This window comes from Sminthopsis crassicaudata, chromosome 4 (genome assembly GCF_048593235.1).
Source record: "Sminthopsis crassicaudata isolate SCR6 chromosome 4, ASM4859323v1, whole genome shotgun sequence".
Lineage (NCBI taxonomy): Eukaryota > Metazoa > Chordata > Mammalia > Dasyuromorphia > Dasyuridae > Sminthopsis > Sminthopsis crassicaudata.
In genome coordinates this window covers 432,211,332-432,235,846 of record NC_133620.1, presented here as the reverse complement: position 1 = coordinate 432,235,846, position 24,515 = coordinate 432,211,332, and the positions used below count along the sequence as shown (strand labels likewise).

Genomic DNA, 24,515 nt, shown 5'->3' with positions numbered 1-24,515 from the left:
TGCATGCATGCATGTATGTATGTATGTATGTACATATATTCATGTATTCTTAGTAACTTTCTTACTCTATGGCATTATTTAGAAAATTTGAATGCTATGCTGTGCAAGCAGAAATTATATAATCCAATGGTTTCTAAGGTTATGTGCCCAATCGAATAATATCCACACAAATATATAATGGCTGTAGCAACTTACTCAACATAGTATGTCCCATATTGGGGGTCTTCTATTTTCTCCCAGCCATAGGGAAGTTCTGTAAACAGAAGTAAAAGAGAAAGAAAATATTGGATTTGATATATGTATATAAAAGATTTCAACAATGCCATATAAAAAATATCCAATGAAATTACTGAATAGCAATTTTGGCAAATGTTAAAGTAATCTATGTATTTGTAATTTCACTAAGTAGATTTTTGGAAGGAAAAAGGGTAGAGAGATATTTCCCAGAGGAGAAAAAAAATTGTTAGTTGAGATTAAAAGAAAATCCATTACTAACTATCAAAAAAAGTGCAATTTTTTTCTTTATAATGGTACAAGAAATTATAAATCTGTCCCCTAGTTCACATTTAGGAATTTTTAGCTCTGGTAACCAGTATTATTCCTCATCTTGTACACGATAATCTAAAAAAAGAAAAACAAAATAGCCAACTTAAAGTCATTCATTTGTAAACTCTAAAATATAAGCTAATTTATTTCTAAACTCTTCTTTTACATACAATACACATATATGCAATAGCTCTTTTGATAGGAACTAAAGTTTTATAAGAAAATGACCTTTTAACTCTGCTGAAATTTACTTCCATGCTTATCAACTAATATACCCATCAAGAGCAGAATATTTGCCAAGTCTGATGTGATGTTCTAGTTGGCTGGAAAGTCTACAGTTTCCATAAAATCTAGTTTTTGTCTATAAGGAGCTAAAAGTATACATAAAAACAGCAAGATGTCATAAGCAAATAAGACTTTCACAGCAAAGTGTTACTGTACTAAAGGTTATAGAGAAATGTAGGGACCAAATCATTAGGGGAAATTTGTTAACATTGGAAGGGCAGGAAAGGACAATACTGAACTTGAATTTCAAAAGATGGGTAGGAATTTAATAAGCAAAGAAGAGGAGCAAATTGAAGAGAAGTAGCAGTAATTGTGTGTTCAAGTTATATGGAATACTTGAAAATGATGGGGTGGAGAGTAAGATTAGATTTCAGTGCTAAAATATGGAGAAAGATGGCTGACTGACAGAAGATAAATTATGAAGGATAGAGAGAAGAGACATAATTAGATCATATAAACTTAAAAAGAAGAAAGGTTATCAAGGATTAAAAGTAGAGGAAACAAAAAATAGGGCAATCACTCTGCTAGGCCTTGCATATCTTGGTTTTTGGGTAATAGTAGGAATTTGGGCAGGGAGATTGGCCTCCAATTTGCAACCAGATTTCAGTTAAAGGAAGAAGGATATTCATTTTAATCAGAAGCAAAAAGAATGTGGTTTTTTATCAAAAGCTATGTTACCCTCTATAAACTATTATTTGGATTTACTAAACTATCAGAATTGATCATCACATAATCTTGTTGTTACTATATACAATGTACTCTTGGTTCTGCTTGTTTCATTCAGCATCAGTTCATGTAAGTTTCTCCAAGTCTCTTTGAAATCATCCTGTTGGTCGTTTCTTACAGAACAATACTATTCCATACTATTCATAGACCATAACTTATTCAGCCATTCTCCAATTGAGGGGCATTCACTCAGTTTTCAATTCTTTGCTGCTACAAAAAGTGCTGCCACAAACATTTTTGCACGTGTGGGTCCTTTTCCCTTTCTTATGATCTCTTTGGGATACAGGCCCAGTAGAGACACTGCTGTGTCAAAGGATACGCACAGTTTGATAGCTCTTTGGGCATAGTTCCAAACTGCTCTCCAGAATGATTGGATCCATTCACAACTCCACCAATAATTTATCAGTGTCCCAGTTTTCCCACATCCCTTTAACATTCATCTTTTCCTATCATCTTAGCCAATTGAGAGGTAATAGTGGTACCTCAGAGTTGTCTTAATTTTTATTTCTCTGATCAATAGTGATTTAGAGCATTTTTTCACATGACTAGAAATTTCCCTCCCTTTTTTTTTTTTTTTGAGGCTGGGGTTAAGTGACTTACCCAGGGTCACACAGCTAGGAAGTGTCTGAGACCTGATTTGAACTCAGGTCCTCCTGAATTCAGGGCTGGTGGTGCTCTATCCACTGCGCCACCTAGCTGCCCCACCTCCTTATTTTTTAAGAATACAAAGAATAACTAGCTGGGGAGGAAAAAGGGAAGGATAAAAAAGGTACCCCATCCCTCCTCTTTGGGCATTTTCTGATTGTGTCTCACTCTTAGAACATATTCCCTCTCCTGTTCTGCGTTTTGAGCTCCCTCTGTCTTCCTTTTAAGTCCCAAGTAAAGTAACACCTTCCACAAGAAGTGTTTTACAATCTATCTTAATTCCAATGCTTTCTTCCTGTCAATTATTTCCTAATTATCATATATATGCAAACTTGTGTTTACATATAGATACAAAACTATTTGTTTGCATAGTGTCTTCTTCATTAGATTATGAGTTCCTTGGAAGCAGGGACTGTCTTTTGCCTCATTTTGCATCCCCAGAAGTTAGCACAGTGCCTGGCACATAGCAGTTTAAATGACTGACTGGACAAATTAAAAAATAAAAGTGGTATTAAAATGCTGAGTCTCTTTTTTGACTTGTTATTCTTCTATTCCATAAGCTACAATGGTTCCCTGCTGCCATTAAGATTCAATACACATGAAAGGATATGAACAGACAATTTTCAGATGATGAAATTAAAACTATTTCCACTCATATGAAAGAGTGTTCCAAATCACTATTGATCAGAGAAATGCAAATTAAGACAACTCTGAGGTATCATTACACACCTGTCAGATTGGCTAAGATGACAGGAACAAATAACGATGAATGTTGGAGGGGCTGTGGGAAAACTGGGACACTGATGCATTGTTGGTGGAGTTGTGAAAGAATCCAACCATTCTGGAGAGCAATCTGGAATTATGCCCAAAAAGTTATCAAAATGTGCATACCCTTTGACCCAGCCATACTACTACTGGGCTTATACCCCAAGGAACTACTAGAGAAGGGAAAGGGTCCTGTATGTGCCAAAATGTTTGTGGCAGCCCTTTTCATAGTGGCTAGAAGCTGGAAGATGAATGGATGTCCATCAATTGGAGAATGGTTGGGTAAACTATGGTATATGAATGTTATGGAATATTATTGTTCTATAAGAAATGACCAACAGGAGAAATACAGAGAGGCTTGGAGAGACTTACATCAACTGATGCTGAGTGAAACGAGCAGAACCAGAAGATCTTTATACACTTCAACAATGATACTGTATGAGGATGTATGCTGATGGAAGTGGATTTCTTCAACATAGAGAAGAGCTAATCCAATTCCAATTGATTAATGATGGACAGAACCAGCTACATCCAGAAAAGGAACACTGAGAAATGAATGTAAACTGTTATTTTTACCTTCTGAATCCAATTCTTCCTGTGCAACAAAAAATTCGGTTCTACACACATATATTGTATCTAGAATATACTGTAATATATTTAACATATATAAGACTGCTTGCCATCTGGGGGAGGGGGTTGGGGGAGGAAGGGAAAAAAATCTGAACAGAAGTAAGTGCAAGGGATAATGTTGTAAAAAATTACCCATGCATATGTAATGTCAAAAAATGTTATAATTATAAAATAAAATAAAAAATTAAAAAAAAAAAAAAAAAAAAAAGATTCAATACACACTCTTCCGATTTCTAAAGGCTTTCACAATTTGGTGCCAATCTCCTTTCCATCTTTCATTACCTATTATTACTCCTTGCCTTCTTGGACTCTCCAGTCCAGATGGACAGACCTTCTTGTTGTCTGACATTCCAACCCCTCTCTCCATGTCTGGCTATCTCCAACACCTGCAAGGATCTCCCTTCCCTCTCTTAAAATGCCTTGTTTTCTTCAAAACTCAGCTCAATCTTCACCTTCCATATGAAGCCTTTCATGATACCACCTGGTTAGTTATCTTTCCTTCAAAAACTGCCTTGCATTTATTTTGTGTAAATTTAAATATGTACATCTGGCTTCTCTTCCACAGAATTAAACTCCTGAAAGGAAAGGAGGGTTTCACTTTTATCTCTCTATCTCTCCACCAAGTAGGAAATAAAAGCCTTGTTGATTGACTAATTAAAGACAAAACATCAATAAAAATCAGATGCAAATGTTATACTATTTCCTGTATATCAGGAAGACTTCATTTTCAGTTAAACAGCATTTTTCTTCCTGAAAAAGGACTGACAAGTTGCTTTCTTACTCAGAAACATAGAATATAATTTTCTAAATTCTTTTAACATTTTTTAAAACTAAAAAAGATATCAAATTTTAATCCTCTTTAAGCTATGTTTAAAATGTAAGCTTTTTCAGTAAAATGGCAATAACTGATATTCTTCTAACATTTCAAGCTATGGTGGTAAGGTCACAAATCTACACTGACCCTAAGCCCACTAGTCATCATAAGATGGACTTTAGAAGTAAAACAAACTCCTAATCAATACTTTTATACTGATTATTTAACAGTAACACTAATGGTTTTTATTTGAACAAAGATAAATATTTAAATTTAAGTTACCAGACAAATTTCCCAAGAATTACATAAGATTTATCTTGCTCCAAAGAAGGGTATTAGAAAACTGGATAACAGGTTTGGAAACAGTAATGTTCCACAAAGAAAGTAAGGTTTCATTTTCAAAAGAGATTTGGGTTTTGTTGTTTTTTCTTTGTTTTGAGGTAATTGTGGTCAAGTGACTTGCCCAGAACTCACATAGCTAGTAAGTGTTAAGTGTCTGAGGGTGGATTTGAACTCAGGTCCTGCTGACTCTAAGATCAGTGCTCAAAGCCAGTGTTCCCTCTAGCTGCCCCATTGTAAGACATTAAAAACAACAACAACAACAATATGAAACCTTCCAGAAAAAAAATCAAGCAATGCACGGCATTTTGAAGACAGACTAAAGATGGAAAGAGGATATAATCCAAGTCTATAAACTCATGAAGAATTTGTTTTGTTCAGTTGGTTTATATATGTCTGACCCTTTGTTATCCCATTTGGGGTTTTCATATCAGAGAGTGGTTAGCCATTTACCTCTCCAACTCATTTTACAGATGAGGAAACGGAGGCAATCAAGGGGAAGTGACTTTCCCAGGATCACATAGCTAGTGTCTGAGGTTGGATTTGAACTCAATAAGATAAATCCTCCTGACCCCAGGCCTAGACTCTATACACCTAGCTGCCTGCTTACATTACAGATATCCCAAAGTAGAATGGCCAGAAATTACTATCTTGTGTGAGAAAAAGATCTAGACTATGAATTCAATGAGTCAACAGTGATAGGACAGTTACAAATAATTAATATGAATCAACCTATGAAAAGAAAGGCATAATTTCAAAATACTATTAGAGAAAAGCAAATTAAAGACTGAGTTCTACCTCACACTAATCAGACTGTCAAAGTTCACAAAAATTTAAATAAAAAACAAAAAACAGGAAAATGATAGATGAAAGGGCAGCAGGAAAACAAGCACATTTTGCTGTTGATAGAACTGTGAATTGGTTTGGTTATTCGAGAAACCTATTTGGAACTATGCCCCAAATGTTATTAAATCATGTATATTCTTTGATCCAGTGATGCCAGCACTAGGTCTGTATTCCAAAGAAAAGAGGAAAAAGTCCTATTTGTACAAAAATATTTATAGCAGCTCTTTTTGTAGAGGCAAAGTGGAAACTAAGGAGGTGCCCATCAACTGGGGAAGAACTGAACAATTATTGTATATGAATTTAATGGAAAACTGTTGAGCTCTAAGAAATGACAAAAAGAAGAAAGGAAAGAAACAAGTACCTATAATTAAACACCTACTAAATGACAAGTACTGCTCAAAGCCCTTTATAAATATTATCTTGCTTGAGATTCACAATAACCCTCATATAGTTGAAGAAACTGAGGGAGAGAGCTGTTAACTGTCTTGCCCAGGTCAGGGTCACTTGGCCACTAAGGGTCTGAAATCAGATCTGAATTCAGGTCTTCCTGACTCGAGGCCGAATGTTCTGTCCTCTGAGCCACCAACTGCCTCTAGGCAGTTTCAGAGAAACCTGGGAAGACTTGGATGAAATGATACAGACTGAAATCAGAGGAACCAAGAGAGAACAAAAACGAAAACATTTTAAAGATTCAGTTCTGAAAGATTTAGGAACTCTGATTGATTATAACAATCAACCATGATTCTTACTGGAAGATGAAAACTGCTATACACTTCCTGATAGAGGTGTTAGATGAATAGCAGAACAAGACACATACACTTCTGGGAAGAGAGAAGATGGGAATTTATTTTGTTTATGTACTCACAGATATTTGTGACAATGGTTTTGCTTAATAAATGAAGGAAGAAGTGATAGGAACCAAATGTAAATGTTTGATAACTGAGAAATATAACCTAATTTTAAAAACTACTACCAAAAATAAAAGACGAAAAGAAAGGTTAAGGTTAAGAACCTCTAGAAGCTGCATGAACTAATGGATGGGGAGCTGGCCTCAGAAGTCAACCCTGCTTCAGACACACAAGGGTTCCATTACCTTAAGCTCATAATTGGGCAGCTAGGGCACAGTGGGACAGAGTGCCAGGCCTGGAGGCAGAAGGACACATCTCTTTAAGTTCAAATCTGACCTCAGATCCAGTGTGATCTGAGCAAGGCACTTCACCCTGTTTGCCTCAGTTGCCTCATCTGTAAAATGAGCTGGAGAAATGGTACTAAATGTGGTCACAGAGAGTCAGAACAGACTGAACAATAATCCCATTAGACTATGAACTTTTGGAAGACAGAGTGCACTTGCCTTGCTTTGGATTCTCAGAGTTTAGCACAGTACCAGATATGTAATAGGTTACCAGATAATAGGTACTTTAAAGAATGCTTACTGACTTAACTGGACCTTAGCAAAGTGTTCCAAGCAACTCTTAAGAATATACTTTGAAACAAGCAGTAGCCAAAGTGAATTATGAGAAGGAAGTTCTTTAACAGGGAACTTTTTACATAAATGAAATTACAGATCTAGACCTATATCACCCCAGAAAAGTCACTTCAAGTTGTTTGCTTCAGTTCATCCATAAAATGAGCTGAAGAAATAAATGGCAAACCACTTAGGTATTTCTGCCAAGAAAACCCTAAGAAGCGTCACAAAGAGTTGGACACAACCGAAACGACTAAACAACCACAAAATTATGTAAAACTTTTTCTTGACATTAAGCCTAAATTTGCTTCTGCAACTTCTGATCTCTGGGGCAAAGTAGAATAATGCTAATTCCTTTTCAAAATGACAATACTTCTAAAACTTGAAAGTAGTTATCACATTACCACTGCTCTCTTCTTCAGGCTAAATATTCCTACTTATTTTAAGTGTTTCTTCCATATCATGGAAGAGCTTTCATTAGTCTAATCGCTCCCCTCTGAATGCAGTCCAGGTTTTTAATATCTTTTCAAGAAATGGTACCCAGAACTAAGCTCAATTCTCCACATGTGGTTTGACTAAGGAAAAGTACAAAAGGACTATCACCTCCTTATTCTTGGAAGCTTTGAGCTTCCAAGATCACACTAAGTTCTTTGTGGGCCACATCACACTGCTGACACCTATTGAAGCTTCTTGCAAGACCACTAAAACCTCCAGATATTTTTTTGAAAAACTTTTTGATCAATCATTTCTTCCCCATCTTCTATTTTCAACAGTTTTGAGCCCAAGTGTGAGACTTTATATTTATAAATGATGAATTTCATCTTACCAGTTTCAATATAATATTCCAGTCTGTCTAGATCTTTTTTGATTCCAACTGTCATCCTAAATTTTAGTTGGCAATCCCTAGCTGGGAGTCATCTAAAGATATGATAAGAATACCCCCTTCTGGTAGTCTTTGAGGTCATTGATAAAAACATTAAAGAACACATGGCTTATTATGTACAAGGTAGTAGGGATGAAAAGAAGAAACTGGAATGATTCCTGACCTCAAGAAACTTACAATCTAATAGGCAAACAATTAAAATAAAAATTTGTGGAACACAAACAAGAATGATATAATATAAAATGTAATAAAGATAAAGAAGAGTCAAGAAAAATATGATGAGAAATTTGAGTACATAAAAGAAAAATCAATATAGTTGGGCTAGAGCAAGAAATATGTAAAGGGGCACTGTATACAATAAGCAAATCAAGTTAAAACCATAATGTGGAGGTTTTACAATCTCGAGGTTAACAGTTCAAACTTCACTGGTCATTTTATTAGTCACTGTACCACTGAGGGTTTTTAAGTAGAATGAATTATATGATGTTAGTGGTAGTATAATTATGAGGGAAATGGTATGGAAATTGGATTGGAGAATGACCATTCAATCAGTATTTACTAAGTCTATGTCTACTATGTTAGACTAGAGGCTTGAAAATCAGTTAGGAAACATTTACAATAGTTTACGCAACATTAAAAAAAAAAAAAAAAAGGTCTGAAATAGGATGCTTGCAATCGAAGTGAAGAAAAGGGGTTTGATAGAGATGAAAAGATTTGGTACATAATTGGTGGTCTGGGGTAAAAATGAGTGTAAAAGTCAAATATGACACCAAGGTTCTATGATATAAAAAGAAGAGTGACCACCAAGATCATATCAGTTGTGAGACCAGCTTCCAATCTATGAGTCATCCTGGCTTTCTCACCATCTCTCAGTCTCCATATCTAAACTGTTGCCAAGGCCTGTCAATACCACCTTTGCAATATCTCTTGACACACCATACCCCTCTTCCTTCCTCTGACACTGTCTCCACTCTAGTATAGGCTATCATTATCTCCTGCCTGGACTACTTCAATAGCTGCAGGGAAGTCTCTTCCACTCTAATCCATCTTCCATTCAGCCACTAAAGTGATTTTCCTGAAATGCAAGTCTGACCATGTTTGATCTAGTAACACCGATCTCTGGCTGTTCAGAAATAAAAATACTCCATCTATTGGCTGCTCTGGTTGCCTCCCTTGAGAGAAATATTCTTTCTTCTCTTTTTTGCCTATGGTTTTCCTGGCTTCTTTAACTACCATTAAAAGTCTATTTTCTACAGGAATTCTTTCCCAACCTCTCCTAATTCCAGTGCCTTCTCTCAGTTATTCTTAATTTACCCTGTATGTGGTGTGTGTGTGTGTGTGTGTGTGTTGTTGTTTTTTTAAATCCCTAGAGCTTAGCACAGTGCCTGGCACATAATAGGTATTTAATAAATGTTTACTGATTGGCTGACTCATGACCTTTGAGAGAGCAGTAGAATGATGGGTCTAAAGGTCAGATTGGAAGAAGCTAAGGAAGAAATAGCTGGAAAAGAAAGGGAAACAGTAAATTTTTGAAGTCTGGCTGTCATAATTATTTTAAGATATAAATAAGCCTTTGCAAATACTAAAAAGCTATATAAATGCCAACTATTGGCAATACTGAAAGATACTTATTTAATAAATATAGTAATTTATAAGTGAATAATAAAGTTTATAAATAAGGTCTGAAAAGCTTATATGTGAAGACTTTGACATTTGTAAAGCACTTTACAGGGAATAATAATAATTTTATCTTCATGCCAATTCTAAGAGGTACATGCTATTGTCATTCCCATTTTACAGGTGAGGAAACTAATGCCTACTGAGAATTGCCCAGGATCTCATAGCTAGTAAATGTGTGTCAGAATTTGAATAGAGTTCTTTCTGACTCCTGGTCCAGTGTTCTATCTACTGCACCATCTGGCTACCTAGAATAATGTAGTTGGGAAAAGCTGAGGACCTGGTCATGGTCAGTGCTTCTAATGTGAATTAGGCATCTATATGGAAAGGAAACAATCATCCCAGTATGTCCTGCTTCATAAGGTTATTGTAAGCTGACATGTGATCATGTTTGTAAAACATTTTGTAACCTGAAAACTAAATAAATCTCATCTATTATTACATATCAACAAAAAACTAGTTGATTTTTTTTTTTTTTGCCACAAAAGCCCACAAAAAGAACAAAAATACAAAATGACCTTCAGTCTTATCTAGCTGCTTCTCTTCAATTGTAAAAGAATTGAAGAACATGAACATATTTAGGACCACAAAATTTTCGAGTACACAAACATTAATTGTTGGTTATTTTTTCAAGTGTATGTCCTGTGTCTAATAATTAACAAGCCTCTTCTCTCTTGGAGAATCTGAATTCACTAGAAGAAGACTCCCAATAAAATGTCCAGACTCTTTATGGAAGAGAAGTACCCAGAAAAAGACAAGGTAGAATAAAAAAAAACAAAACAAAAAAAAAAAAAAAAACTGAACCACTAGGAGAAGCAACCGCATTGATGAGGTCACATTTGTATATCTTTACAGATGAATGACTAAATAAATGAACAAACAAATGAATGAATGAATGTGTATGATTGGCATTTTTAAAACCTTGGTGCTATTTTAAGCTTTAAGAGCTTAAAACAGACTTAAGACTTTGGGGGATATTCTGTATATGTATTTATATACACATGTAGAAAGAGGAGAGAGACAGAAGAGACAGAGATAGTGGAAGACAGAGAGAGAGAGAGAGAGAGAGAGAGAGAGAGAGAGAGAGAGCGCTCAAGAACGAGAGAGCACTATAAAATATATATATATACAGGTACATCCATTAAGGTTGTATTTGAGATTTCTAAGAGTAACCAGACATATATTTACTCATGTAGGTAAATAGTACATTTGTATGAATTCCAAGAGGAGAGAATGAAAGTTGTTTTATGAAATCTTCCATAGAAAGACATCCATCCTGTGGCTGGTTGTTGATGCTCCCTTCCTTCCCCTGTGCTTTTGTGGGTATATCTATGTTTAAATTAGGCATGGAATCCAATGGGGCAGGAGTGTTAGACAAGCTTGCCATCTTCTCACCTCCATCTTCGCAGTCTTCTGGAGCCTTTGCTTTCTTACAGAGACGGGGATCTAGCCAGGTCGTTGTCTTAGTGTTGTGGCTGTAGAACAAAGATCCCAATCAGAAGCAGCAAAGAGAGAAAAACTGTTTTAAAATCAAAACTATAACACAACTATGAACAGCCCCTAAGGTCTGAAAACATGTCTTCTTCCTGCAGACTATTTCTACTTGAAACCTCTGATTCAATAATCCCACTGCCTCTATTTCCTCAGCTCTGAATATGAAGAATTTAATCATTTTGGTTCTTCTGAAAACATGAAGTCTCTTCTGGTAAAATGGTGTTAAAAGGAAACATATTAGCAGTGAAAATTATATTTGTGAGCTATGTTCATCACCGCACACTTCACCTTATCCCACTAAACAAACAACATTAGGAATCCATGTAATGGAAAAGAAAGGGAGGTTAGGAGAGAAGGAAGGGAGGAAGGAAAATAGGAGGGACGGAGTTGATTTAAAAAAAAAAAAAGAATGGCTGAAAGAACTGTTGAACTTGTAATATAGATTGAAACCTACTCATTTTACTTTACTTTTCTTAGTTCTGTGTAGATTTTTTCTTTTTCAGCATGGCTAATATGGAAATATGTTTTCCTTACTTCACATGTATAATTGATATCATCTTGTTTATCTTTTCAAGAGGCAAGGGAGGGGTAAGAAGCAATGAGAGAATTTGGAACTCAAAATTTCTTAAAATTTTTAAACTGTAATTGGGAAGTGTTTAACATTTTTTAAAAAGAATGGTTGATTCTGATACAGGAAACATGCAGTAAAATTAGAAAATTCAAAAGGATTCCACAAAACTGAGTGTAGGTTTAGCTGTATGTTATAACTTTATGAAAAACAGAAGAATAGAACACAAGTACATTCTATCTATGCAAATCCCTTCCTGTTTTTTATCAGACGTAACCCAAAGATGTTTATAGAGAGTGGTGTTATTTAACTTACTTACAAGGCAGAGTTAGCAAACCTCAGACTAAGTCATTGAGATATTACCTCTAAAATAAAAATGGTCCCACTACCAACCAATGATATAATCATAGTTGTGAGTACCCAGAGTAATGAGGAACCAAAAAATAAAATGGAAGAGAATATATAACAAGCCAACAAAATACTAAGCTTACATCAAGCCATTAGGGGACAAAAACATTTTACAAATAAATCCTAGTTCAATTTTTTACAGACATCAAGCTCACTAATGTCTGATATTAATAAAGTTATTTATCAAAAACTTAAGAGATTACTACTGCACAAATCGAGCTGTATAATTATTTCTGGCTCTAACGTAACTTTTTACATGAAGCCTTATATCATTCTCTGAACTGCTTTATACTTCCTTCCCAAATAACCTTGTTTTTATTGAATATATGTGTGTGTAGATGTATACATACATATGTACTGAATGTATTTAATGTTTATACACACACACACACACACACACACACACACACACACACACACACACATATATATTTGATACATTTTGTTCTCTGTGTACAAACTATTTTTTTCCTATTGAATATAAATTCCTTCAAAGCAAAGACTTTCATTTTTGTCTTTGTTATCACAGCACTTTGCCCAGAATAACAATCAGTGAGTCAGTCAACAACAAGTGGTTATTCAGCAGTGGGTAATGTGGAAGAGAAAGGAGAGGCTACTAGGCCCATAAATGGTTTAGTCAGTGAGAGAATTGGACATAACCTTTTTTTTGCATTAGAAACTGATAAACAGAGAGGGGGGGGGGGGAAACAATGTTTTTGTTTTTTTAATGTACAACCTTATAGGCTTACTATTGAGAGAATAATCTCAGAAATTGAAGAACAGTAATAATAAAAATTATCTAGAATGAACCCTCTCAGAAGCTTAAAAACTAGCAGATTACTAGAAGGAAAAATGACATAGACATTTGTTTAACTAAACTGTAAACTTCAATGACCCCCAAAGAAGTAGGCTTTTTCCCCCCTCTTTGAAATAGCATTTTAACAATAGCCAAGGAGAATCAAATATGTCACCAGAGAGGGAAAAGATTTTAGAATGTTGATCTAGTACATAGCAGCTTATAACATGAGTCTTGCATAAATAGATTATATTTTTTTATTTTAAAAAATTCCCATATCTGAATAACAAGGGCATGCAACAACATATTACTTCAAAGACAATAAATTATTTTTTGCTAGAACTTTTATCTTTATAAACAGAAAAGAAGAATACTAACAGATCCAGTGTACAGAACAGTATTTTTAAAAGTATAAACATTTTAGTCACTCATGAAGACTATTTCTTTGGTTCTATCTTCCTGAAAAACTGACTTTAAATAACAGAGAGCTCTGTGAATGGGCTGTCATTTTCAAAAGCTTTAGACTGTTTAGCATAGAATAAAAAGAGGAACACATAAAAAGCCCTCATTCTCAAACATTCTTCAAACTGAAGTTCTATTATTTTCATATTTGGGGTAGCAGAAAGAAAGCTGGTTTTGCAGTCTGTAACTGATGCTTTCCAATCCTGCTTCAGACATAGATTATCTATGGAACTCCAGACAGGTCACTTAAAGACAAAAATTTTAGGACAATTGTCCATTTGTACCAGTAGAAAGAATTCCTTGACCTCGCAGTCTACCTACCTACCTGCCCCATGTATGTATAATTAAAATTGGGTAAGGAAACAAAAACAATATAATTCACTACAAGTCCAAAGTCACAAAAGTTTATCTGTACTCATTTCAAAGTTGTTATTCAATAAAATTTACACACACACACATATATAATTTAGTGAATTATTAAAAATTCAAAACTTATAAGGGACTAAGTTTTACAATAACTTAAAAACGCTCAACTTATTAACTAAAGGAACTATCATGAATTTAACATTCATATTTGATTTTAACATTAATATCATAAAGTGTTAGAGCAGGGCTGAGTAAAGATGTAAAACTTTTGTTGCAAAATGGAACTTCCAAAAGAACATTTATATAACATCCTGCCTTGGTGTGAATAACATAACTGTTTTAGTTTGTTATAGTACATGTGGTACCCAATTAATATATTCATAAACAAGTTCACTGACAGCACCATTTGCCATCAAACTACTGCAGTATTTTTTTTGTTTATATCATTATTCAATTTACTCTTTTATTTTTGCATTATTTATCTAATGTTATGATTACAATCTTATGGTACAATAAGAAATAACCATAAGACATTCATTTAAATCCTAGGTCAGCACATTGTAATTAATCAAGGTCCTGGGCTAGAAGGGATCTTAGAGGCTACCTAATCCAATCTCCCCCATTTTATGGATGATAAGACTGAAAACTGGAGTAGTTAATGACTTGTCCAAAGTCACACAGGAACTAAGTGTTAGAGATAGGATTGCGTCCATTATTTTCGTGAGCCTACAATATCTTTAGCTTCATTTTCTCATCAGTAAAATAGGAACAGTGAAATTTGTTTTACCTACTTAAAGAGGACTATGTTGACTTTATATATCTTAAACTGTTATGTAAATGTAAGATTGTGTGAAAGACCACTGATAGAAGATTAATACAAAAGAGTACTATTTAAAACTAAACCTCAGAATGAACTGAAACTGGAAGGGAAGAACAAAAAGAACAACAAAAACTTCTTATTTCTATCTTTATTGGTGGGAATGAAGACTCCTGCTGAGATGAATTAGATGACGAAAGAAGACCACAGAGAAAAGGTGAAATTATTCACTTCAGCTTAGATATTTCCTCTGTGAAGCCCAAATCTCTTTCTTGCCCCCCATTCATGTCTTTAATGTTCTTTTCTTTCCTCAAATTGCTCTTTATTATATTTTCCTGTGTACTCTTTGCATATTTCCAACAGAATCTGAGGTCCCTAAGAATTGGCACTGTTTTAGTTTGTGTTCATATTTTCAGTGTAGCACAATGCCACATAATAGCCATTTATTTTTATGGAATTTAATTGTTGAATTAAACTGAAAACCCAATACTTTGTGGTTGCTATATATTACAGAGATATATGCATATTGCTAAAAGTTAGGGAAAGATCAGTTCAGAACTGAAAACTTCTTTGTTATCTTTGGCAAAAAAAAAAAAAAAAAAAAAAAAAAAAAAAAGACTTACAAAGAACCTTAGTAAGCATTATTTTAGTGAAGGAATAATAATAGCTAACACTGGCACAATACATTGAGGTTTGCAAATATATATAAAAACCTCACTTGACCCTCACAACAATATTATGTTCTTTAAGAAGAAGGAACTGATCTAAATAGTAAACTGGAAAGAGACTAGAAAGAACCTAGATTTATATATTGTTAACATCAGAAAGAGTGTCAGAGATTATCTGTTAATGTTGGGAATGGAGACAGGGGAAGCTTCTAGCAAGTAGAGCTAGCCCAAAGTGGACCAGGATATGTCTTAGAGAAGGCCTAGGCCTCTCTATATATTTGCCAGCAAAGAGTAGGTGAACAAATGGGTGTGTGCGTGGGCACCCTGGCATAGGGGAGAAGATTCATGATCAGATGCAGATTAGATTAGATGGCTTCTGGATCCAGCTGTCAGATTCTGTGACTTTATGTATTGTTTCTTGCAAGAATGATTGTTGGATTAGAAAGGATATAACAAAAATGGTTAACTGAGAGTTGAAACTCAATTAAGTAAGGAGATAATAAATGAGTACCTATTTGTCCTTGATGAATTTAAATCACCAACCCCAAATGAACTACATTTTAAGGTAGTAAAAAAAAATTTGGTACCAATACCTCCTGAACACTTGTCAGAGATGTGATTCAAACCCAACCCAACAAGCATTTATTATGTGTTTGTAAAATATGAGGTAGTATGGATAAGTGAACACAAAGGCAAAGAGAAAAAGACTGCCCCTCCTCAAAGAGAAAATATTGTACAAAGTAAATAGAATAGATAAGGAGATAGTTATCTACATAATTGCAAGGGAAGGAAAAGAATATCAGAAAAGGCTTACCAGGGGCTAAATATCAAAAGCTCGGAATTTTAACGTGTCTGGAGGTGAGAAAGGAGTAAGCTTCTGACTCAGGGGTCTGGCCCTAGAATGGCACAAGGATAGGAGATAGGAGACAGGGCTCAGGATTCATAAATGTTTTTGGCTAAGTGGAATGCAAATTGTATCACGAGAATAATATGTGATAATCTGCAAAAGATAGGCTAGAGCTAGATGAGTAAGAGTTTTTAATGTTAAGCAAAGTTCCTGTTTTATCCTAAAGACAAGAGGGATCCACTGAAGATTTTTGTTTTGGAAAATAACGTTGTCTGATTTGTGCTTTAGGAAAATTATTTTATAGACAGAGTGGAAGATGGAAAGCAGCTGGAAATTAGGAATACTCACCTTTGGTCTTTACTATCTGTGATCATGGGCAAGGCACCTCACCAGTGTGAGCCTCAGGCAACTAAGGCTGGTGGAGGAAGGGCTTGCACCAGATGTGGATGAGTGGAGTGCCTCACCTGGGCAAAGCTACTCATGGAAATATAGACCAGATGATGGAAGAGGTAGAAGGATCTAGAAGTAAAATAATTGGACCCAAAGAATGTTCACCAATGGATTGAAGAAAAATATTCTTAACAGAGTGTTATTTTTATATTAACTGCATATGATGATAGCATAGATGTTAAGTTAATCAATTTTTAGTTGACACCAATCTAAAGATATATTAATAGTGAAGAGGGCAGTCAGAATGCAAAGAGATTTATACATTAAAAAAACATGATTATGAGTAGGAGTATACAGACTTCAGCAAATTGCACACACAAAAAAAATGCTAGGGGTCTCTGGAATAATAATAATAAAATTTTAAAAATAATAACAAATAAAATAAAAACATATGATAAGAATAAATCAAAACCTTATCATTATAACCTCAAAACAGAATACAGGAGTTTTAGCTGGACAGTGGTTCACACAAGAAAAATGTGTTGTTTTTGGTAAATTGAAAGTTCAAGAAGACTACAGGGTATAATGTGTCAACCAAAATAGCTAAATGAATTTTTGGTTGTAGAGAGCGAGGCCCAGTGTCCACAACAAAGGAGATAGTAGTTCTGTTGTATCTCCTTCTGTGTCAGACCATGCCTGAATTAAAGCATTCAGTTTGGTACATCACAGTTTAGGAAAAGACATGGATGAAATGAAAGGTATCCAGAAAAGGAACCCCCCAGATGAAGAAGGGACTTTTGAGGACTAGTTGAAGGGAATAGGTATGTTAAACCTGTGGAAAGAAAACATAGAGGGAATAGGATAACTATTTTCAAGTTCTGTCATGCAGAAAGTTAGAACAGAATTATTCTCTCTGGCTCCAGCAGGTATAAGAATATAATATAGGGAGAAACCTCTTAAAACAGAGTAAAACAAAAGTCAAAAGGGTTGCTGTGGGAGGTGAGGAACAGTTTTTTAAAGTCTTTAAAAAAGGGATGGAAGGCCTATAGTTGGCAATATTGTCAAGAGGATTCTAGGTCAGATTCAGATCAGATTAAATGGTTTTTGGAGTCTTCTAAACTCTCTGATTTCACAGATTCATCACATTTAAGATTTATGGGAGGTAAAAAAGTCAACTTCTAAGATGATAAAAGCAAGGGTGGTCACAGTGATCATGGAAACAGCTGAAACATTCATTCAAGTTCACAGACCTATTGGTGGACAAAAATTGTATAAATGACATTACTGACATTTATATCATTAACTGTATCTGAATCTACCTCTTGTCATGAGGGAAAACAAATCATTAAAATGAGAATCAAACTATCTTTTATATCTAAAAATTTATGAAAGAAAAAATAAACAGGGATTTGTTTGCAATATTTAAAGTATGTTTTAAAAGAGTTTTGGACAATTACCATTGTGAGAAGATAGAAATGGCACAAATATTTGCTTACTCAATGAAGTAGATCATCCCTGTGTCAGTGTAGGCCATTTCCCAGTTCTTAGGCAAAGGTTCCAGGTTCTCATCTCTTGCCATGTAATTTCTAAAGTCCATGGAGCTGTTTGTTTGGTTGTAACTGGGAACTGTCTTCATCCAGTCAGAAGACTCTGAGTGTCTCTCTTTGTTTTCTACAAGTGTTCAAAGGAGAACAGCATGAAATTTGGATAAATGTATGTTTTTGCCTTAAAGAAACAGTCTCTTTCCCCTTCATTACAATGAAATGCCACACACAAACTACACATTTTCTTATATATTTCTATCATGCTTATACAGTTCAATACTCTTTAAAGCCCAAGTGAACTTACTGATTTCTCATCTTTATTTTCCAAGTCTGATACCTTTGTCCCATCTGAATATATGATTTTTAAAAATTAACACCTGAATTGATTTAGTATGAATAATATGGGCTTCCACCAGCCCAAAGTTTTATTTTCATTTACCAGGCATACAATGGATTTGAGGTAGTCTAAAATCTGAAGACCTCTATAAATGCAGTATATTCTCATTTATGAATAATCAATCAATAAGCATTGATTAAGCATACAATCTGTTCCAGGCACAATTCTAGGGATAAAAAGGCAAAATTTCAGAAAACCTTTACTTTTAAGGACATTATATTCTATTGGGGGAGACAATATGAGCACATATACATAAAATACCAAAATAAAAATTAAATACAACGTAGCTAGGAGAGGGCAATTTACCTGCTGATGTGGGATTGTAGCTCAAAAGAGAGACCAGAGTTCTAAAGCCTGAAGGGGAATGATCAGTGCAGGCAACCCAGATCCAAGAGAGCCAGCAATTGTGTCCTAGTGAATCAGGAGAGCTTCCCAGAAGATTGATAGATGTCCAATAGCAATGTGCTGCTATTCAGACCTAATTGCAGGTCAGTAACACTTAGGGGTTCCAAATCCCGCCCCCACTTTTTTTTTTTTTTAAAGAAGGTGGCACATGAATTATATTTTGAAGATAAGGCAGAGATGAAGTGAGAAGGGAATGATTTCTAGGAGGATGGTCAGTGCAAAGGCATGGAGATGAGAAATGAAGTGCTGTGTATAAAGGACAGAAAAGGGCCATTAACTAGATCACAGAGAATAAATTATGTACAATAAGGAAGAATGTCAAGTCAAGGATGATTCTAAGGCTGGGAACTTGGGTAAGGAAAAAAAATGGAAATGTCCTCCACAGAAATGGGAAAGTTCCTAAGAGAAGCATTTTTGTCATGAAACAAAATTAGCTTTTATTTGTTCCTGTGAGGTTGAGATACCTATGGAATACCCACATCCAGAAGATATCTACTGATGTGGAACCATAGCTCAAAAGAGAGACCAGGGTTCTAAGCTTATAGGGGAATTACCAAGATAGGCATCCCAGATCCAAGAGAGAGTCCTTTGGAATCAGGAGAGTTTCCCACCTGACTGACAAGGTCTAAGTCCAGTAGCAGTCCACTGTTGCTTAGATCTAATTCCAGGTCAGTAGCTCACAGAATTCACATCAAAGGAGCAGTGATCAAACTCTGCCCTAAATTAGACCACTCTGATAGAACTGAAAGCTTGCAAGTCCCCAGCCTGAGCTATTCATGATTATTCTATAATAAGAACACTCAATAATCCAAGGAAGATCCAATAGGACCAATCCAGATCTTTCCTAATGAAGTGTCCAGGACTCTACCCCAATATAGAGTCCAAAGTCAAGAAGTAAGATGGAATAAACAACAGCCATAACAAATCTTACCATAAAAAGTATTATGGTGAAAGAAATGATCAAGACACAAACCTAGAAGAATATGACCTCATAACATTTATAATTAAAGGTTCAAAAAAAATCTCACTAGAATTCCTGGAAGAATTCTTGAAATAAGAGTTCTTTTTAAAAGAGCTTTAAAAAGTTTTTTATAAACAAAATGAGAGTGATGCAAGAAAAACCAGTGGGAAAAAAAAATGAAAACTAGGAAAGAATTAAGAAAGGGAATTAATATCTTGGCACAAGAGGTACAAAATCTTGACCAAGCAACAAACTCTTTGAAAATGAATGGTCCAAACAGAAACTAATGATTCCATGAAAACAATAATATTAAAAAAAAATTAAAAAAAAAAAAAAAATTAAAAAAAAAATGGAATAAAATGTAAAGTGCTACACAACACAAATCCAGAAAACAGACTGAGGGAAAAAATTTTAAAGATCATTGAACTACCTGAAAAGTATGATCCCCCCCAAAGAAAAAAATCCAATCAAAAAAAAAAAAAAAAAAAAAAAAAAAAAAAAAAAAGAGCTTAGACATCATCTTTCAAGAATAATGCCCAGATCTTTGAAAACCAGAAGGCAAAGTGGATAAAAGAGCATACTTGTCACCTCCTCAAAGAAACCCCAACATGAAAATTCCCAAAAATAAGACAGCCACAATCCAAAGCTTTTCAAGGTTTAGCAGCTACCTCCATAAAAGAGCAGAGCTTGGAATACAATTTTCCAAAAAGGAAAGGATGTAGACTTATACTAAAAAAAAAAAAAAAAAAAAAAAAAAAAAAAAAAAAAAAAAAAAAAAAAGCTTACCCAGTAAACTGAATATTATCCTATAGTGAGAAAATGGTCTTTTAATCAGAGGAGTTCCGTGCACTCCTGATAAAAAGAGCAGAGCTACATGGAAACTTTGAAGTGAAAAGAAGTCAAAAGAAATCAACAAAAAAAGGAAACGTGGGGGAACAATCATAAAGAATGAAATAAAGTTCAATAGATTATATTCTTATATGAGGAGATGATATGTATTCCTTTTGAGCCCTATCACTTGCTCAGCCAAATACTGGAGTGAACTCTAACTCACATATCTATAACTGCTCAGACACTTAAGTGATTTTCTAGGCTGCATACTTATAGCAGTTTGAATAAAAAGGACTACTTGAATTTGCTCAATGATGAGCAGATTTGTTGAGAACCCAGGATAGGGCCTTGTTGAACAAAAAGAGGAACATAAATTAGGCATTTCCTATAAATCCACTAGTATCTTTATATATTATGAAATGGTGAAAAGATGCTGGCTACTAAGAGACAACTTGAAAAATTAGTAACTGTAGATTGTCCTACAAAAATCATTGGAAGTACTTAAAGCCTTACTTGGTTCAAAGATCATCCAATTTATCAAAATGTGACTCTATCTTTTGGAACTGCTTTACAAATGAAAAGTCAATTTTAGGGTCCCATTCTAGGGAACCGTGAACTCTATTAAAACTCTTTCCTTTCAGGGCAATGACTACAGAAGATGGAAACTTTATAAAAGACTTTATACACAAAGATAAGGCCAACAAAGGATTTCTCTTAGGCCCAGCTATGGTAATGACAGTACTCTTTCACTAATCAGTGAAATTACATGCAAAATCTTTATAGTCAGGTAATAGCATAAAACTGGCCAGGTGACCTTTCTTATTTGTAACTACTTGGAGGTCTATGTGGTTCTCTAGGCTACATTCTGAGGAGGGCTCTATATAAAAGGGGCTTCCCAAATTAGCTCACAGCATTCACACAGATCAAGTTAGTAATGCCAAAGTTCCTATATAAGTAGCCAAGACAGTAGTTTGCCAGAATTTTTTCATTCTGATAAAAATGTTAATACTCTCTCTCCTTCCCCAATCCTTTTGATATGTATCGGCTACAATAAAAATTCTTTTTGCTACTATCCTATCTCAGGAGAGAGAGAGAAGAGGAAGTGTAAGGTGAATAGCTTCACTTTTCTTGGTAAAATGTAAACTGAGGGTCCTCAGCTGAGAAAGAGTTAGAGGAAGGGTTTGCTATGATAGTTGAAAAGAAAAAAAGTCTGGAACCATGACTGTAGTGAATTATATAAGGAATCAAATAGTGACAAAAAGAGATCTCCTTCATTAGGAAGGACCCAGTAAATATTAAATAAAATTTTAGGGGCCCCTTTCTACATAGTTGCCTGATTTTCAGTTCTGTTTAGTACCATAGGAGTAGCAGTGAAAAAGGCAGAGGCATAGTGATCCAAGTTTGAGCTGTGGCAATGGAACAAAGGAACAAAAGGTTCAAGTATGAGAATGAAAAAAATTGAGGTGATTCACTAAAAGATTGAGATTGAGAAAACAGAGCCGGAACAGGGATGATGACCCAGGATGGTACCAAAGGGCAGGGGAATGGCTAGATTAAGGAGTGATAAATCATATGGAGAAATGGAATGACATGAAATTAGGATTACATTTGTTTTGTATTTTGGAGTTCTTGAATCAAATGAAATATGCTAAATACAAACCTTAAAGTTTTAAAATTATTATTATTATTATTATTATTAGGGTAGTGGTGATGGTAGAAGTGGAACACTTGTGGTAAAGATAAAAGACAGCCATCTTTGTGTGTTGCCTAGTTAGAGCAAAGAATAGTTCACAGGAGTTGAGTGGACTGGAACTGAGAAGAAGTAATTGTGGAAAAAGTCAACACATTAAGTTGAAATCCCCTAATTTGAGAGAAGTTAGTGAAGAAGACTGTGCACTAAGCTCACTAAGAAGGAGGCACTTAAGAGAAAGAATAAAATCTATGGAAGCTGGTGAGGCAACAAAGCATGATACATGAGAGGCAAAGCTTGAATCCAAAGTAATAATCTGTCCACTTTGGCTGCCATGAAGAATGGACTCTGCCACATGAATTAACAAGAACATCAGCTCTGAATGATGCCAAGGGGGAGGAGTAATAAGATATTATTTGAGGTTGATTTGGGAGTATTTTTACATTTAAATTTGAATGTGTACACATTTAATGTTTTAGAAATTCACAGTATCTCCCCCTTAAGATGAGCAATAACATGAAATGTAACGACACTAGAACACAATGCAGCTTTCTTTTTTGCTTGCCTCATTATGAAGAATCCATACAGCATTGGCTTCTCAAGCATAATTTAAAGGTAACAGGCCTCCCTCTTATAATGTTGCTATTTGGGTAATTAATTAACTGGTGTTCCAATGTAAAATATTCTTTCTTCCAAGTGGACCAAAATAAATATTGGTGATATTATATCCATACCAAAGTAGAATAGGTGACAAAATCATTAAGAATCTAAAAATGACAAGGAAAATAAATTGTATACAGTAATTTCTTTTAAGATAATTAAAACCTGCCTATATATTCACATTTGAAATTTAAAAAGACCCTTTTAAATGTGTAATATTTGTCACATTCATATGTATCAACTGAATAAACCTTGTATTTTTTTTTTTTTTTTAAAGTCATGGCTACATAAATCAAACTGGTTATTGAATATCATCTTTCAAATCTAAAACTAGAGTCTGGGCCCATATATATCTAAGGAAAGAAGTCTCATATAAAAAAATAAGCAAGGTAATCTATTTATTCCTACCTAAATGATTCTCTCACACTCCCCAAAGAGGCTGTTCCAAAGGACTTCTTCTCTCTGTAAGACTCCAACAGTTCTTTCTCAATCAATTTATCAATAAATCAAATTAAGCTCCTCTATTTGGCACTTATTTATAACTTGGTACCAATCTACCTTTCCAACCGTATTATGCAATATTTACCCCTATCTACCCCTCTCTTCCATTTTACACATCTAATCCTTTGAATGACTTCTTCATAGCTAAAATCCCCAGTTTCTTTCTTTCTTTCTTTTTTTTTCCTGAGGCAATTGGGGTTAAGTGACTTTGCGCAGGGTCACACAGGAAATGTTGTGTCTGACCCCACATTTGAACTCAGGTCCTGGTGTTCTAGCCACTACACCAAATAGCTTCCCCTTCCTAGTTTCTTTCAAGAATGAGCTAAAACACATTTTCTACATGAAATCCTTCATGTCCTTCCAAAACTATCTTTGTGTGTGTGTGTGTGTGTGTGTGTGTGTGTGTGTGTGTGTGTGTGTGTGTGTGTGTAAGTAAAATAAATAATTTCCTGGGGAGAATGGGTTCGAATGTAAATAAAGCATGTGGCCAAAGGGCAAATTCACATGTCTTGGTTACCAGCAATCATTTACTCCTTTAAAGGGTTCCTCACAAAGTTTTCTTAGGTATGGCTCTCTCTGGGTTGCCTGGGAGTTATCTTTTCTCAGTGTATCTAGCATGTCTCTGAACTACCAAGAAGAGGGTTGTCATTCTCTGTCACTGTTTTCTCTTTTATCTTCTTTCTGAGTAATTTAATGTTCAATAATCATTTCTATTCATATGACTCCCAGATCTATATATCAAGGCCTTAATCTCCCTTCCTCCCCTCCCCCCAAGCTCCTAGTCCCCACATCAGCAACTGTCTATTAGACTTTATGAACTGAATGACCTATATTTGTCTCAAAATCAGCATGTATAAAACAAAACTCATCCATTTTTCTTCTGAATCTATTTCTCTCAAGGGCACTGGATTCTTCCATTCATGCAACCTCAGAGTTAACTTCCTCTCCTCACTTTTCCTCACTACCCATATGCTTTCAATTCCAAAATCCTGTGAATTTTACCTGCACGTCTTTCATAAACACTCTCTTTAATCAGGTACACATTATTTTATTTCAGGTCCCAAGACTCATAGAAAGTGAGCCCCTCGA

General features: G+C 34.9%; 1 protein-coding gene across 1 annotated transcript in view; it reads right to left on the bottom strand.

Annotated features, from left to right (window-relative positions):
* Positions 1-24,515, bottom strand: part of MAGI3 (membrane associated guanylate kinase, WW and PDZ domain containing 3) — a 225,221-nt gene that overhangs the window by 64,098 nt on the left and 136,608 nt on the right. Inside the window, 3 exon segments of the mRNA XM_074263089.1 lie at positions 196-253; positions 11,017-11,096; positions 17,934-18,108. Of these exon segments, the coding sequence (XP_074119190.1) occupies positions 196-253; positions 11,017-11,096; positions 17,934-18,108 (313 nt within the window).